The sequence below is a fragment of the Lissotriton vulgaris genome, chromosome 5 (assembly GCF_964263255.1).
Source record: "Lissotriton vulgaris chromosome 5, aLisVul1.2, whole genome shotgun sequence".
Classification (NCBI taxonomy): Eukaryota; Metazoa; Chordata; class Amphibia; order Caudata; family Salamandridae; genus Lissotriton; species Lissotriton vulgaris.
In genome coordinates, this window is record NC_141693.1 from 237,309,130 (window position 1) to 237,327,991 (window position 18,862).

At 44.8% G+C, this 18,862-nt stretch overlaps 1 protein-coding gene across 9 annotated transcripts in view; it reads right to left on the reverse strand.

Annotated features, from left to right (window-relative positions):
- Positions 1 to 18,862, reverse strand: part of LOC147710582 (zinc finger protein 618-like) — a 998,795-nt gene that overhangs the window by 379,514 nt on the left and 600,419 nt on the right. For all 9 annotated transcript variants that reach the window (XM_086921256.1, XM_086921253.1, XM_086921260.1 and 6 more), the window contains one exon: positions 30 to 119. In XM_086921256.1, the coding sequence (XP_086777382.1) occupies positions 30 to 119 (90 nt within the window). The remainder of the gene's footprint in view (positions 1 to 29; positions 120 to 18,862) is intronic.

Here is an 18,862-nt window from a genome sequence, read left to right on the forward strand (position 1 = left end):
TAGGTAGCAAACAAAGCAGGCAGACTTACTAATTGGTGCATGTAGGGCCACATGTTCCTGGTAAGGCGTGTAATACTTGTACTGCTTGCCACAAAATTCACAGGTGTAATTTCCAGTCTCTGTCAAAATAAAAAATAATATATGAACACCTTTATTTGTTGTTATGTACATTCACAGCCACATGATAATGCCTAAAGGAGTAACGCTAAGCTGGCATAAATACTCCAGGACCGGACTCCCACCCCCATTAGTTAAAGCGCTTTCGGCAGCAGTCGAATATCGCGTAAGTGCAGCATGGCTATTGGTTATATTAGTTTGATTTTTTTAAATCAAGGAGTAGAAGTCAACGAGATGACAACACCTCATGACAGGACTGCCGAGGGGCATATGTGGGCTTCGCTGTTCATAAATAAATAAAGGGGAAAACGTTTTGTTGTTCAAAAAATGTTTGAAATATGCCCTGAAGTCAAGGCCAATGGTGATGAATAGCATACCGAGAAGGAGAGAACTGTCCAGGAAGAGGTGACCTGCATCCATGATGTCCAAAGAGATTACTCTAAGAACAGTTGTTTGGGGAGAATATATACGGTTTGCAAAGAATGCGAATGTATAGGGAGCCGGAGGATTTTTCTGTCGCAAATAAGGAGGTCCATGACAACACCTAGGATTGGGTCTCAAGTACATAGCATTGGCGGGGAATAAAGAGTCTGAGGTTTAAATGAGAAACGCTCTATCCCCACCCAGGTGAGGAACTCTAATTTCTTTACAAGTATTATTTGTCAATAGAGGTTCAGTTGCCCCAAAGTGTACAAAAATGCCTCAAGTGCATACATTGCAACAGTATGTTGAACTAATCGCTGTGCTATGAAAAGCCATGAGTGTAATAAGTTAGACATGCCTCACAGAATGAGTACATAAATATAACGCACTAGTATGCCGTAAGACCTCATTATAGCAAGTAAAATTCATTACCCAGTGAAATCAGGTTATTACAATTTGCCAAAATATTCTCATTGCATGCATGGAATGATACAGAAAGCAGCAAAACACCACCTCTATCATACACTATGCAGACCTTGTCATTCTGCCCACTTTGAGTTACTCAAAAGACAGCTTACAAAGTTAGATGGACAGTTTTCTAAAGCACAGCTCCCTATAAAGTAACAGTAGATGTCAAATGTTACCCGGGCAGTGCAAGTAACTGCACCTCAAATGTCTGAAACAAGTGCCCCTAAAAACAATGGAAATTCTAATAAATGTACGCCATTTCACTTAAATCTGCCCTTCACACTTTCAGGTGGCGTTGAATGGGATCGCCCATTTAGCCATGTCTTTCCCCAAAAGAAGAAACAAAAATGAATTGGTTTACGTGAAACACACACCATCGTAGGACAAAGGGACTGACACATTCACTGGTAAAAACTCAAATAAGGTTCTCTATACTAAAAGGCACCCGTCTCTTCCATTTTTCTTATTGATACATGTATATGAACTTACATGTACTCAGTCTTTCTCACTCATTCGCACTCTGTCTCATTCACTTACTCTTACTCACTCAGTCAGTCTTACTGACTCATGCAGCCTCACTCATTCTCACTCACGCTCACCCAGTCCCACCCATTCTCTCTCTGTGATTCATTCAATCTCACTCTGATTCACCTAGTCTCACACATTCTGACTCACTCAATCTCACCATGACTCACTCGTTCAATCACACCCATTCACAACCAGTCTCACTGAGTCAGCTAGTCCCATTCATTCGGATTAACTCTGTCACTCTAACTCACTCACACTCAACTCCGCCCCACTCATTTACACCTATTCTGACTCAATCTAAGTCATACTCAAACATACTCCCTAAGTCTCACACATTTTGACAGACTCAGCCTTTGGTCCCCTGATTGGTGGCCACCAGATCTGGGCCCTCTACATACACCAGTAAACAAGGTCAGAAACCTTGGTGTCATTTTTTATAATAAACTTACATTTGCAAATCAGGTGAAAGCTTTGATTCGATCTAAACTGGATTACTGCAGCAGACTATATATCAATATGCAGCAAAAACTCCTGGCCAAACTCTAAATCTCACAAAATGCAGCATCACGGTTAGTTTTCAATCTTACCAAACATCAGTCTGCTTCCAACGCATTACATGGACTCCATTGGCTTTCTATAAGAAAAATAACTGCTTTTAAAGCCCTGTGTATCACCTTTAAGGCATTACACAATATTGGAACCGGACTATCTTATTAAAAAATTCAGCTGGTACTTGCCTCACAGAACACTCCATTCCATGACTTCAAAAAATATGATTGTACCCAAATTTAGGAAATCCCTCTGGGGTGGTAAAAGTTTTTTGGATGGCATCACAAAACTTTGGAACTCTCTTCGACTTAATCTTAAATACTAGGAACATTTCTTATGATTTAGAAAGACCTTGCAGACATGGCTTTTTAATCTCTGGTCGAGCTCCTTATTCTTTAACATTATTGTTCCTTTTCCCAACAGCGCCAAGACAACCTCGGGTAATCGAGCGCTATATAAACTCAAAAACATAACATAAAATTGAAAAGCATGTATTCTGGAAGAAAGCATATGCTCATAAATTGATATCCTGAGAAAAATGGATTTCCAAAATATATTTAATGCTGATATTTGAGTGATAAACTATGCAGCATTGGGGAGACCGTCTTCTAATATTACCTTGCTGCCAGGGGCATTGCAGCTGTGGATATCGGGTATAACTCATGTAAAGGTATACCAAATTGATAAACGCCTTTTTTTACATTACTGCTTAGAAATCTTACTGGTGCACTGAGGCGGTCACTATTGGTTATCTTGCATAGGGTGCCCACTAATGTAATTGTCTGACCTGCTCACTATTTCAATACTAATAATAGTAGCTTCAGAAGATTTTCATAAAACATAAGTAGCTCCTATTACAGAAAAGGTTTGAGAACCCTGCTCTAGGGCTAAAGAGGAGGAGATCCTGGAAGACCAATTGCATATTCTAGGCCTAAAACTGGGTAGCAGAGATTAAAACCGAAAATCAATTTTTGAAATCTGCTGCCTAAAAGGATCTGAACTTAAAGAGTCCAGGTGAATATTTCTATTGTGACAAGGAGATAGCTCCATTGTGGCTATATCAATTATATCTTACTGATTTTATACACTGTTTTTAGGTGCGAGCCCAGTGATGCAGATTTATTTCCAGTATCGTTCCAGCTACATAAATACAAATAAATAGAAATTAAATTTTAGGGGATCCTAGGACAAAGACTATGAGCAGCAGGCACAAAATGACCCATTTGCTAAATTAGAATTTAGAGTGTCCAGCCGGAGAGTCTCCTGGGCAATACCTTTCTATGCACATCAATATATTTATAAACAAGTCAGTTGACTTCTGATTGATTTTGCAACTGGGGTGGCAGGTCAAATGGTAATTCAGACAGAGAGATGGAGTAGGAGGAAGAGTGCATTTGGGAACACCACATGAGTCAAAGCAAAATAAAAGGAACCCCCCGTTTCCACAAAGAAGTAACCAACAGTCACTGTGCACCCTCTGTCGGAGCAAAGGACTAAGTCAAATCTCAGATCAATCATCCCACATGATGCCTACTTATTACATACCCTACTCTGAGAAATGCATTGTCCCTTGAAACAAACATCCATTAGTGGGGTAGCTAATTAAGAAAAATATCTAGGTCATTATTAAACTTTTATTCTTTTAAAAGTTCCACGTGTTCCAATAATTGCGAGTGGGATCATTCTGGGTGGAATGTTACTACTGCAATAAGTGAGGAGTTACAAAAGCTGGAGCAAGGAGGCTGGGGTGTATTGATAATAATAATAGTAATAAAAGAGCTTGTAAACCGCCTGGTTACACTAGCTAGTGTGTCCCCGCACTGCGGCCGGAAGAAGCTACACGAGATGCAATAAAAAACAGGCTGAAACATAAAATGTTCTATATCTGGAAGAGCCATGTCTTCAGTTTTTTCCAAAAAATGTTTTCAGATCGTTCCATCCGAAGATCCAGTGGAAGAGCGTTCCACTGTTTAGCGGCCAGGTAGCAAAAGGATCGACCCCCCATTCTCATTCTTTTTATTACTGGGACTTTAACCAGCCCCGAGCCCCAATAACGTAAGGACCTGGTAGGAGTATAGGGGGATAGTAGGTCCTTTCCTCGTCAGGATCCGTTGACTAATGCATAGGGCCTTAAATAGAATTCTTTCCTTTACCGGGAGCCAATGTAAAGTAGTTCGGACATTTTTAGGGCGAGGCTCTTCAAGAAGGATAAGGACTAGGCGGGCAGCCGCACTCTGAATGTATTGCAATCTTTGAACGCTCTTACTACTGGCGCCTATATAGAGTGCATTCCTGTAGTCCAAGCGAGAGGTGACAAGTGCGTGGACAAGGGTTTTCCTGCCAGCTACTGGAAGCACATCTAAGGTCTTCCGAAGGCCTTTAATTATTCCAAAGCACTTTCCAGCCACAGTCCTGGTGTGGTGATCAAAAGAGAGATTAGAGTCTAGCCACATCCCCAGGTTCTTTACCTGCTCATTTCGAGTGTGGGTGGTACCCAGAGTCTGCGGCCACCACCTTGGTGACCATATTGAGGGAGCCTTACCCACAATTAGGACCTCGGTCTTTCCGCCATTCAGCTTTAAGCAGTTGTTAGACATCCAGACTGCAATCTCTTGTAGGCATGTGGAGAAGTTAGTGGCAGCTTCTTCCTGAGATTGGGATAGAGATACTACAAGTTGCGTGTCATCCGCATATGACATGACACTAATGCTGTATTTTTCACTGATATTTGACAGGGGGACCATATATAGATTAAAAAGCGTAGGGCTCAGTATAGAGCCCGGGGGACCCCCTGATCTAACCTGATGTTCTTGGAGTAGTACGGCCATTGGGATACCTGAAAGCTCCTATCCTGTAGGAAAGAGCTTAACAATTTCAGAGCCAGGTTGGTCAGTCCACCTTCCTTAAGGGCGCTGGAGGAGTATGGGATGGGCAACGGTGTCGAATGCGGAGCTATGGTCCAGCAGAATCAGTGCCACCGTCTGTCCTTCATCAACCTCTCTGCGGATGGTTTCAGTGGATAGAAGCAGCGCCGACTCTGTGGAATATGCTGCCCGAAAGCCCGATTGCGTGGGGTGGAGTAGGCTGACCTGGTTCATGTGCATTGTTAATTGAGCATTGACTGTTTTTTCTGCAATTTTGGCGACAAAAGGTAGGAGTGAGTTTGGTCATAGATTCTCCAACTGGCTGACGCTTACCCCAGGTTTTTCTGTTTTTTGATGGAGACAACCACTGCCTCTTTCCACCTTTGGGGAACCACGATGACTCAAAAGAGAGTCTGATGAGGTCCCTAATGTAGGGAACCAGAATGTCCATGCTCTCCCTCATATTTTTAGGTTTTATAGGATCTCTCGGAGAGCCTGACTTGATGTTCAAAGCAATGGTTTTGAGGTCATCCAAGGAGGGAGGGAATGTTAAAACCGGAGAGGCAAGATGCCTCCTCCGTGTTGCACACTAACGTTCTATCAGACCTCCCATTACGTGCCTCCTCCGGGAAGGTTGAGTAGATCCACTCTACCTTATCAGAAAAATAATCTGCTATCAAGTTGCAAGATTCTACTGAATCTTTACTAGGGGGCGGAGGTTCTGTCAAGAGACGATAACTCTTTAAAAGATTATAAATAGCTCTCTAGAGGAGTTTTCGGCTTGTTCAATCTTCATATTGTAGTAAGCAGCTTGTGTTTTCCTTATTAATGAATGATAATGTTTGAGACTGGTTTCATATGTGGCTTTCCTTTTTCCTGAGAAATCTTCACTCCACCTTCGTTCCAAACGTTTACAGGAAGATTTCACAGTCCTCAGCTCCTCGTTGAACCAAGGTGAGGATCTGGACTGTCTCCTTGGAGCACTGGTGGCCCAAGGAGCCACCTTGTCAAGCGCCTCACTAATACGTTTATCTAATGCACTGCAGGCGGTTTCTACATCACTCCCTCCGGGTGGCTCACCCTGCTGTAGGGCAAGATTGAACTTGGTTGCCAGGAAACTGGCCCATTTCCTCTGATGTCTACCGGTGTCGGATTTTATCACAGCTTGAGCTTTGGGAATTATAATACTAAAGGGGATCATATAATGATCTGTCCATGGAACTGCAATCGGAGTATCAACCCTTAGCTCTCCCCAGTTGGCAAAGATAGGATCTAATAAGTGTCCATTGAAGCGCGGCCAGCTCCTGACAGAGCTCTTACGCTGGGACATTATCCCTGTCGTCAAAGCGTAGGTTTAGGTCACCCAGCACCAGCACTTTGGCATATCGCAGTGCTAGTTGTATTACATGTTCTAAGACTGGTAGCGAATTGTGAGACAGGACCAGGTGGTCGGTATATCAAAAGGCCTTTAATGACATGGGTATTGTCTGCTGCGTTAGTAAAGAGACACGCCTCACTGGCCTCTACTGCCACCCTCTCCAGGGAGCATTCTATCAACAGTTTATGGATAATAGCTATCCCACCCCCTCTGTTCATAGGGCGATCCAGTCTTATGATCCCATAATTCAGGGGAAGGGCCTCGAAGATTTCAGGTGCAGAATCCTTGTTCAGCCATGTTTCGGTTAATAACATGATGTCTGGTTGGTTATCCACGAGATGGTCGTGGAGCTCATATTTATGCTTGCTTAGGGACCTGCAGTTAACCAGTGTCATTTGGAAGTAGTGTTCCTTTCCAAATTTCCCCTGGTTTATCATCAACGAATAGGGGCAGTGATTGCATTTTTGCACAGTGAGACCTATCTGTATGCTATGCGCACATAAGTTAGATATTGGGGGGCACCTCATGTGAATCTTGTTTAGAGGTGTTCTGGCCCCGAAGACAGGCTTGCATTTGGCACGCTGGCGGCGTGCCCGCTGCACGTCCTTCCTGGCATGCGCTCTAAATAGTTCCCTCCATCCTCCACACTAGACCGCTGACTGGGCCCAGAACGGGAGACCGGAAGCACTACTCCTTCCTTCCCTGCCCTCCGTTCATTCGGCACTGAAAACGCTGGGACGGACTGGGGCGGGGAGGAGTTGCACAGGATTAAGAACAGTGAGTGATTTTAAAAATATAAGACGTGCAATTCACAATGTTACAATCATTCAGCGCTTTAAATGCCCAGTTAGTTTTTACCGCGAACCAGAGCAGCTCCGAGCAGACTCTGCCACCGTCTGCCTTTGCTGCAGCGCGGCCTTCCTGGCATGCGCCCTAAGTAGTCCCCTCCCACCACCACACTGGACCGCGGACTAGGCCCAGACCGGGAGACCGGAAGCACTACTCCATCCTTCCCTGCCCTTCGTTCAATCGGCACTGAAAACGTTCTGATGGACCGGGGCGGGGAGGAGTTGCACAGGAATAAGAACAGTGAGTGATTTAAAAAATATAAGAAGTGCAATTCACAATGTTTCAAACATTCAGGGCTTTAAATGCCCAGTTAGTTTTTGCCGCGTACCAGAGCAGCTCCAAGCAGACTCTGCCACTGTCTGCCTTTGCCTTTGTGATTTGAAACACATCTTCTCTTCTTGATGTGATGTATGGACCTACTTCTTCACATTGGCGAAGACTAGGAGCATCATAAGTACCCCAATTCAGAGTAAGCTTCTCTAGTGCTACAGTTACAAATACTGTCAACAAAGCAGTGAACTCGAAACCCAGCCTGAACTACCTCTAGCCTTGAACGCTGATAAAAAGCAGAGTGTTCACTCAAGATCCATGTGATCTTGATGCCGGCCACCATGCCGTTACTGAGATTTTCATTTTGTTAAGAATTTAAGCTCGGATCGGATTAACTTCCCCCCAACTGAGAGTGTATCACTGTGACAACATTGCTATCCATCACATCGATCTTGTGTGAACACTCTGCTTTTTATCAAGAATTCGAGCTGTGATCTGATCCGTTTTCCCCTCAATGTGGTTTGTTCACTGGAATTATTCTGCTGTGCGCCATTAGGTTTCCTTGTGAACACTCTACATTATTTACTAAGCATCTGATGAAGTTCCTTCTGCACAAGGAACGAAACGTGTTGGCTGTGTGGCGTTTTTAACATGTGTTTTGAATAAAGAAGATTGATGGGCTCAATTTTTTCTCTTGAATATTTTCTTGGTGCACCATTTCAAAGAATCTTTTTGCAACAGTGGCACTCAACGAGGGTGAGTGCTGGAAATAGAGGCACAGGACACTCACTTTAAAAGCAACAGGGATTGACGTGCCGACCTTGTGTCTTTTTTGTAACCAGTTTATTGTGACACAGTCATCAGCCAAGGACAAAGTAGTTTGTAAATAACACCAGACATATTATCTGTGATTCACTTTTTTATTACATTTGTTAAAACTTGAAAAGGTGCATTAAAAATACTGCGTGCGGTACGTTGAGATCTGTATTTCACAGGGTAAATACAATTTCTGCAACTATGCAAAATACATAATTAGTAGGTATGAGATCATTACTTTGAAATATTCCTATTGAGACCACTGCTGGAAATACCTAATATGGAATTAAAGCTGTCGCCGAGTGCTACACAAGTTGTTAAAGCATGATACAGAGTGGCTCATGCCTACAGCGAGTACAGAGCTTGTAACAACAGGTGTAACCTGAGGCACGAGGAATGTTAGAACATTCCACCCACTGAGGGTCGAATGTTTTAAGTTAAAAAGAGAGCAATACAAAAAAAGACATTGAAAAATTGGAGCAGAAGGCCGATAACCAGCATTGTAAGCCCGGAGCCACTCGAATGTCTTTAATGCCGATCGCAACATTGGAATGTTTTAAGTAGGAGCCAAAACATAAAAATGTTTTCTCCATGTACAATTAGCTATGGTTCTATTGCACCCCCAATTAACAGCTTATGCATATCAGACATGCTACCAAACATCCATGGCTGTGGTAACCGCTGGACATATGTATGCCTAGCTGGCAGTAAAGGTATGATAACATTGAAGAATTATGTAAAAAAATAAGCTTGCGTATATGTTTGTTACCCTCCCCGTGGTTTCATGACAACTTCCTCCCCCTTCCTGTGGTTTCACCCAATCCGTCTGCCCTTCAATGTCTTTCCCACTCGTATTGCTTCACCTCCCCAATCCCCCATTCTGTTTTTAGGTCTCGGCTGGCGTAGGCTGCGCTCATTCGCAGTCTCGCTGGCGAGATTTAATAACTTGGAGTAGCGAGGTTAAGCCCCGCCCCTCTTCTCCATTGGCTGGCCTCCTAAACGGCGGCCAGCCATTGGAGAAGAGGTCCCAGTGACGTTCTAATTTGGATCTAAGCCCCGTCCTTTTCGGATTGGGGGGGCGGGGTTTTTGACTTTTTCTCCCCTCTTCTCCATTGGCTGGAATGTAAACAACAATCAAAAACACGCTCGTTGTTTACATTCCAGCCAATGGAGAAGAGGGGAGAAAGAAAGTCAAAAACACGCCCCCCCCCAGTCTGAAAAGGACGGGTCTTACAGACTCCTGCTGCCCGTCTCGCTGTTTAGGCGTGTCCGCTGGCCTGGGAGCTGCAAGATATTGTGGTGAGTGTGCTCCCTCTTGCCGCCCCACTGAGCGGGACACCAGGTTGACCTCGCCTGGCGGGGGTTTCTTTTTCCGGACCTTAGACATCAGGATTCAAGCAAGCCGGGCCGAAGACGGCTGAAATGCCAGAAACCGGTCCCCGGTAGCTTGTCTCCTTTCTGGTGAAGAATTGGCTTGGTAGTTTAGTCTGCCCTGTTCCCATGATGCACTGGGCCAGGGACAGACTGATTTGCATATAGCCAGGTTCTGAGCTGGGATGGTGCAGTGAGATAAATAAGGGTGATGGATCAAGCCCTGATCTTTGGACTGGGTAAGAGTGGTCTGCTTAATTCAGACACTCTGTTCATCACCACCCCCTTTTCTGGATCCAGTCGGAGGGGGGCATGGGCAGGTGAGGCCTACGGGAGCATGCTGCTTGTGTTCGCAGCTGACAAGACTGCTAATCTCCCTTCTCTCTCCTCGGTTACTGGGATAGGGTTCACTGCACCTGATAGAGACCTGGTGCCATGTGGGGGGTGTTTTAATAACTGCGGTCCACGGGTGGCAGGGGGCAGTGTGTTGAGGGGGTGGGTGTGAACCGCGCTCCCCCACGTCACCCAACAGCCTAACATGGGCAAGGCAGATTTGTGTTAAGAGACCCCAGAGAGCAAAAGTTGCCGGGGCCTTGGCCGCGTGGCCTGGGGAGGTCGGCGATCTTCAGTTTCATGGTAGCCCCCAAGGGAGTGAAGCACAATCCACTCCCTCAGCCCGGAGAGCTGACCCCGGGGCGGTACCATGGACAGGCAAAGTAATACGTACCAGCGCAGGTGTGTGTGTCCGGGCGGGGCGGCTGGCTCAAAGGGCTACAGAATCCGCACATTGTGTGCCATGGGGCACCTGCAGGACTAAAAGGGGGAGAGGGGGGCAGAGGCGACAGAGCTGTGGATTACTGGGGCAAACCAGGCCACATATAGCATCAGGTGAGGCCGCCCTGCAAGGTAGGACATACCTTGTACTGCGGGTGAAAGGCGACCAGGTGCGGAAAGGGTCTCTAGTTAAACCAGGGGCCTGGCGAGTGGCTGTCCTCTCCCACACGGTGTCCCAGGCCCCATATGGACTAGAATTTGACCTGGTGAAACATGAGGTGGCAGAGGATCCTTCTCTTCTTAATTACCTGTTCTCCCTGGGCCAAGAGGTTTTTGACTCCCTAAGAGCCCATGGCTGGATGAAAAACATCATGGGAAATTTACCACATCATATGCCGGTAAAAACATAAATAAACGGGGCTCGTAACATCTGAATCCTGACTGGTACTTGCCCTATCATATATTCTGTAAGAAACAGGAATAAACAAGTACAATGCCTTTTGCTTTATTGAGATATGGACAATTCCCAACAAAGAAGAGACTCAGGGCGTCCAAATTAACTTCCAGGAAGGACTATCGCCACAGGCCATCTTGGCAAATGTATTTAGATAAGTTAAACATTATTCTCCTCACCGGCACTTTCGTGTTAAACGTATGCAAGCTCGCCCTTGGAAACGTTTAACCCTGAGGAAATCTGTATTTGCCTCAAGTACTTATCTTTACATGAGGGACCCTCGCATGTAACTGCACGTTTGTTAAAATTATGAACCTTGTAGAGCGAGTAAAGCTAATTCTGATAATAGAGATGCATTCCCAGCATATATAATTTAAAGCAGCACAAAGCAGGTGCGGGGTGGGGATGCTCTCTAACTCATATCCCACACCTAGTAGCTGGGTACGAGCACTAAGTTCCCCAGGAATGGTTTGCGAGAATTGCACTTTTTACAAGAACATTCAGGAAACAAAGTTGACCTGTGGAAATTTGACAGGGGGGTTTCTGGTTCGTGGCACCGTTACCTTATTGTATGTGCATGGCCTACTAATGCTATCCCCAGCATCAAGTTTACCTGGTTAAAACATGACCGGGGGTTCGGGTGCACGGCACCGTCACAATCTCAACACCGGCACCCTCACAGCCTGCCAGAACGGCGCTTTCTAGACTGCGTCTTCTATGTGAAGTGGGAAAAGTAAAGCCATTTCTTTTGTTGAAGTCCATCTTATGAATTATGGGGGAAAGCCATTTTGTAGCAGAAAGGACATTTATGTTTTATTTTTGAATTAAAAAGCAATGCACAATGAATGGCCCTTTGTTATGTCATTTTAACATTGCACCTTAACAAAAAAAGATTTCAGAAGGCTGTGTGTTTGGCTTTGTGTGTGTGTGTGTGTGTGTGTGTGTGTGTGTGTGTGTGTCGTTGTGTGTGTGTGTGTGGCTCTGTGTGTGTGTGTGTGGGTCTGTGTGTGTGTGTGTGTGTGGGGGTCTCTGTGTGTGTGTGGGGCTCTGTGTGTGTGGGAGGCTGTGTGTGTGGGGGGCTCTGTGTGTGTGTGGCTGAGTGTGTGTGGCTCTGTCTGTGTGTGTGTGGCTCTGTGTGTGGCTCTGTGTGTGGGGGCAAATGCAATAACTCACATTTGCGAGAGATTAAGCTATTGGCATTGTAAATGACAATGCCATTTATGTATCTGTTTTCAAAACACACACATAAATACAAATGTTGTCATTTACAATGCCAATAGCTCTAACTTTTGCAAAGGCGAGACCGTTGCATTGCAAATGCTTGTTTTACCTGTTGGCCAGCAGCACATGCTGCTGTGCAACATGCTTCAAGTACAATCAAAAAAGAGCTATGACGTGGTCAATGCTGATCACGTCATAGTGCTTTTATTTTTTTACTTTAACCTTATGCTGGGCAAAATGTAAAATAATTAAATTAAATTGGCAAAGCTAAAAGGATTGGCATAGGCAAAACCCATTGGGTTTGTCAATGTGTGTTTAGTCCTGTTTAGGTAGTCTGCAATAGCAGAAATGCAGCAATTGTAGGACTTCAATAGTGACTTAAGTGTCTGTTACGCATGACCTAAAAGACAAAGGCTACAATGTGTCTTCATATGAAATTAAAAACACATTTATTATCAATCAAAGGTAGTGGGCAACGTCAAAAAGGAAAGCAATTGTAAGTGACTCATATAAAGAAATTCCACTTTATATCCAAATTCACATATAGCCACACGATGTTTTTCAACTATTAACTATAGCTCCCAAAAACTTCAGCAGGATGCACGATGGATGGTGTTAAATGCTGCATTGAAGCTCCAACAACACCCGCATCAGCTAACTTATGCAAACTGTCTGTATGTAGCAATGGTTCTGCTCCACACCTGATCACATGAGGCACATGCTCTTTAAGTTATGACTCAAATGTACATTTTCAGGAGTCTAATGGCTATGGGTGAATTGTATATTATTAAAAAGGGTATTACTCGATTCCACATACAAATTGTTTCACAGCTCTTCACACCTCCTATTATTTGCATCAATTTTTTCCATAGGAGAGACTGTGATGGATACATAGATCAGAAATAAATCTTTTTATTGCGTCCTATCATTCGTTCATATAGGGCTATACATAGACTTTCACCACCACCTGGCGGTGCAGATGATCACCACCTGTGGCACAATTTTTCATGAACACCTGTGGGGTAGAAGATCGACTGAACGGAAGCACAGGGAACTGAGAATGTTGATCTCCCACTATGAATCCCAAGTATTTCCTCTCCTGCTGAGCAATCAGGACATGGAAATAAGCATCATACAGTTCAACTGACACACTTAATTGTCCTTGTTAACAATCATACACATTTCAAGTCCAAAATTAGACATAGCCCTGTTCCTTTCTTGCGGACATGGATGTACCAAGAGTAGCTACCTTTTTCCATTTTCAGGGAAGAAAAATTATCGCTTTCATGGCCAAGAACAGTAAGGAACATGTTGCACCCGTAAGCATATGTTCAAGGTGTGTAGCGCTGCAGATTCGAATGCTTTAGATACATACGGCTGCTATCTAGTGATTGCCAGAATGGATACAACTTGATTTTCTTCGAACATGTCTGAGTCACAAGGCCTTTTTTACGCAGCACAACAAATTACAATAATAGTTCAACGCTAAAAAGGCTTTTTGTTCAGAAGACAAGATAAAAACTATAAAACATGCGGTTAATAATTTCTGAGCCTCAGATGAACATAAAGGCTAGCCCAGAAATTCCCTTGTCAGAACAATTTCTACTACAGGGGATGTTGGGAAGGGAATAGAGTACCATTTGTACAGATTATTAAAAGCCTTAATAAGGCGACCAGGGGGCAGTTGGAACGATTTCGTTGCTCAGTGCACAAATGAGGCTGTTCTAACAACAACAACAAAAAATTGAGGGGGACTTATTGACAGTTGTTGCAGAGGAGCTAGGGTTAGCCACCCCCCTGGGGAAAATTAATCTTGCTCGATCTCCCTTTCCACCCGACTAGTTATTAGAACCTTTGGTGCAGGTGGGCGACATGAGATAACCCACTACATGATCTTAAGCTATCGTAGTTTTAAAACGTGATGCCAAAAAATATTCAATAGCAGAGTGATTTTTAAATCGCGATAGTCGCCCCTTCAGAAGTAGTGTCTTGCATTAAAAAGGTCCAAATGCCAATGCTGTTCTTCCTTTTTCTTTGCAGGGATGTTTAGGAGCTTTTCTTTAAATAAGTCATGAGAGTGTGTTCTCCTCTGCATCCATACTCCTGTCCCTATGATGCTCTATTTGTTTTTGAGTCGAGCTTCGGTCGCTGCTAAGAATGTTACCATCTGGCAGCTCAATTGGATATCATCGCCACTAAAGCATACCAGCACCGCTTGCCTGCAAGTCCGATTCTGTTCTCTGTTGAAGAGAGGTCTCAGGAGGACCCGTCGATCTTGTAATAGTTCCCTGCAAATGGTTATCAGATTCACTATGTTTTCTTCACCTCTGCCGCAAAGACGACACTTTACTGGTGTCTGGGGCCGTAACTAAGGGGGTAGATCATTTGCCAAGGGTAGCAGCCCTAGGCGCAACTTAAAAAAATTCTCTTTTGTTTTTTTTGAGAAGCCAGTCTGGAGGTATCCTTGAGGCAAGTGTTTAATGTAGGATTGTATTGTAAGCCAGCCGTGTGCACGCTCTACTGGGGACACTGCAAGAGGGATTCTTTCCTGATAGTCCTGTTTACTGCTTTTTTTAAGCCTGCCGGGGCCCCTGGGAGTTCCCATAGCTGTCGTAGTCCCAGTTGGTTGATGGCAGCCTCCAAATGGAGCCTTGCAGGGCAGGTTTCTTTGGTTTGTAGCTCCTTCCACAGGAAAGCATTTAGCGTATTCGATTTTCCCCTGCTTATTTTGTGCCAGCTTATTATGTATGATCCTTTGCCTGCCAGCTCTTCTCTTAGGAGCCCGAATTCAAGTCTCATCTGTTGGGACTAGCACACAGCCTTTAAACCCTGTGCTTGTTGGGATCTTTCTAGATAGATATTCACCGTTACCTAGTTTAATTTGCACCCGCATTTAGCTATGCAGGAGGGTTCGTTGATTTAGGAGCAGTGACGGGATGTTCAACTTTCTTAGTTTTTGCCGCAAAAGGTTTCTATTGACCCGGTCGAATGCGGAGATGTAATCGGTGTAGCACAAGTATAGTGGTTGTTTTGCTGCAAAAGCAGCATCAATTATGAGGGATAGAGCTAGAATATTGGTAGTCGACCCTGAGCAAGTCCAAAATTAGACATAGCCCTGTTCCTTTCTTGTGGACATGGATGTACCAAGAGTAGCTACCTATCTCTTTTTTTAGGGAAGAACAAATGATCGCTTCCATGGCCAAGAACAGTAAGGAACATGTTGCACCCGTAAGCATATGTTCAAGGTGTGTAGCGCTGCAGATTTGAATGCTTTAGATACATACAGCTGCTATCTAGTGATTGACAAGAATGGATACAACTTGAATTTCTTCGAAGAGGTCATTGAATCACAAGGACTAGTAACTCCGCCAATTGATGGCAATGTGCATGGGCATCGGCTCCATTGTTAGATTGCTTTTTACTTGCTGCCTATGGAAATGGAGCGTAGATACAGAAGATGACCATGTAAAGAAAGAAGGAGGAAACATATCTGCAACATCCTGAGGCTTCCAGGGAGGCAGGTGGGTGCATGAGAATGCATAGATGGGTAACTAACATTATCCATTCGTGACATGTGTAGCTGTAGATACACATGCTGGGCATATACTTCTAAGCTGTCCTCCCCCAGGCGGTGGCTAGCCGGAGGATATAGCACATGATTGAAAAAGTGTACAAAGGACAGCCTGGCCCATGTTAGCTTTTTGGAGAGTCAAGACATCCGCACATTAATGCTTGGTGAGGGTGCAGAGTTGACCAGGTAGATGTTTTGCAGATGTCAGCCATTGGAATGTTACCCAAGAAGGCCATCAAGGCCCCCGTTTTGCAGGTAGAGTAGGCTCTGGCAGGGACAGGCAAACCTCTTTTAGCTTTATGGTAAAAGGTCTAGATAACTTTGACGAATCAATGTGCTATTCATGCCTTAGCAGGGCCTTCGTGTGGCTTGGCAAAGGAGCTAAAAAACTGCTGTGTCTAACAGAAGGTTTCTGTTCTGTCAATGTAATACATAATTACTCTTTTTACATCTAGTCCCTGAAAAGCAGTCTCAACAACGGACTATGGAGAAGGGAAAAGTACCAGGAGCGTAATAGTTTGATTGAGGGGGAATGAAGAGACCAACTTGTGGAGAAATGTTGGATTTGTTCTAAGGGTTAGTCCATCGGGGTGAATTCGAAAGAAGGGTTCTTCCAGTGTAAGATTTTGAAGTTTACTCACACGTCTAAAGGAGGTGATAGCCACTAGGAAAACTACCTTCAAGGAGAGGAATTGCATAGGGCATGAGTGAAGTGGTTCTAAAGGAAGGCCCATAAGTATGGTGAGGACCATGTTGAAATTCCAGGTGGGGGCTGGACGCAGCCTGGCTTGAATGACTCTCCATAAATGTTTTAATGACTGGAACCCTGTAGATTGATACAGGTTTCCTGTTCTGAAGGTAAGCAGCAACTGCAGCAAAATTAAGCCTAATGAAGGTGTAAGCGAGGCTCAACTTGTATAAGTGAAGCAGTTAACATACAGCCTTGGACGGCTGCCTGTAGAGGGTTGATGTGCTTTTGAATACAGCACTTCACACATCTATTTCATTTGACTGAATAACAGGCTCTGGTCTAAGGCCTGCTGACCTCTTTCAGGATGGTCAAACTCTGGAGGCAGGCTGAGGTAGCCAAATTCTAAGACCTAAGAAGCCATATCCCAAAATGTAGCCGCTTGAGGTTTGAGTGCCTCAGTGTGCTATGGTTCTGTGTGAGAAGGTCGGTCTGTTGGATTTCTAATTGTGAGGCTCTAGGTCGAGGAGGGTTGTGAACAAGGGATGTCTGGTCCAGATGGGGGCTACCAGGATGAGAATGAGGGATGTCTGTTCGAAGCTTCCAAACCACGAAAAGAAGAAACGAGAGAGAGGCAGAAAAGCACAGGCTGCTATCCCTAACCATTGTGCAATGCCCAAGGACTGTGGATGTCGTTACTTGGAGGCTAAGTTTGGGCATTTTGTATTATCAGTAGTGGCAAACAGGTTTACGTAGGGGAAACTCCACTGATGGAAGTATCGGAGTAGGACTCGTGGGTGGATTTCTCATTTGTGGACTTGTTGCTGCAGCCTGCTGAGAAGGTCTGTAAAACTGCTGTCCACTCCCGGCAGCAACTCCACCAGCAGGAAGACTGTGGTGGATTGCCTACCACCAAATGCTCTGTGCTAGCACAGGCCGCTGTGGAGAGTGAGTACCATCCTGCTTCTGTCACTAAAACATGGCGGCCACGTTTTTTAGCCCGAATAAGAAATACCTTGAGCTGTAAGTGACAAAGAATGCTTCGTGGGCTAGCTGAATGGCCAGCTGCTCCCAGTAGTTGACGTGGAAGCCCTGCTGACTGGATGTCCACATTCTTTAGATGGGCAAATTCTGTAAACGAGTCCCTCACCCTGTGAGAGCAGCGTCTGTTCTGATGGCCACTGGGTTATGAAAGGGCCGGCCATGCAACAGGTTCTTGCTGTTCCACCACTGCAGAAAGTGATGGGGTGCTGCCCTAAAGCGACACTAGATCCTCCCATTGATCCTCTGATTGTGACTATTGTGCAGCTGGCACTCCTGCAATGGATGCATGTGTAACCAGGCATGGGTAACTAAGCCAGTACAAGAGGCCAGCATGCTGAGGAGGCGCAGGACCATCCTGATCATTACTTGACGACCTGGCTGAAAAAGGGCTGCCTTTATTGGAAAGCTTGCACCATTGCTGGGCTGGAGTAGGCTTTCCCAGTGACTGAGTTAAGAAGCGCCCCCTAGAAGGGCTGGATCTGAAAGGGCTGAAGGTGTGACTTTATGGTATTGACAGTAAAATCTAGGCGGTAGAGGAGGTCTATGTTGGCCTGTTTGTGAGGCAAGCACTCCTGTTCAGTTGCGTTTTGAACAGCAAAATTCTAAGCAAAGGAAAGCGAGCATTCCATTCCTTTCGAGATAAGAGGCTGTAACAGAAAGAAACTTTGTGAATACCTTGGGGGCTGCCATGGTTCATCAGGCCATCTCCCATGCAGGATAATCAGACACTACCACTCTGTTCCAGCACCACTGTCTTGTCATGCCCAGCACTAAGACACTAAGGTATACTGAATGGCATGCCTGGCAGAGACACTATGTACAGCTTACTGTGGGGGCTGGCATGCTCACATTCTGTAGAAGGATGCTACTCTGCACCACATGCTTGCCCAATGTCTTGAACACTAATCTCTGATGTGTAGTGTCACATGTAGCAGGTGTGTTACTCCTTTAAAAGTACATGAAAGCTGTTCTTAGCCTCAGCGATGTTGTATTAAGCTATATTGCAAAACTGTATCATGCGCAGTGCGATCTTATGTGTACAGAACAAATGCGCTAAGGTTGCGCTGACATGCCATATGCAAAATAACAGAAATTAATTTCTTGTTTTCAAAGTTACAGGTCACGGCACGCAAATTCTCGCCAGACTTCTAAATTCCCTGCTGCCATCTTGCCGAGAGGCATAGTATAAATATGGGCCATGCCCTGAGCCATGTACTTATGAGTACGGCCATTCCGGCTCTTGTGCAGCATCAACAACTCCCGTCTGAATCACGGTTGGAGAGTGCTCTTCAACGCTGGTTTGATTTTGGAGTTAGATTGCTAACACTTCTTCGCTGAATATTGCACAAGCATATATATGGACAAGGGCTCCTTGCTCGCGTTAATTCTTCCTGTGAATGAAAACTTTAGAGAATGTTGGTGAAACCAAACCTTACGAATACTGGGTGCATATGATATCAGAACTATGTCCAACACA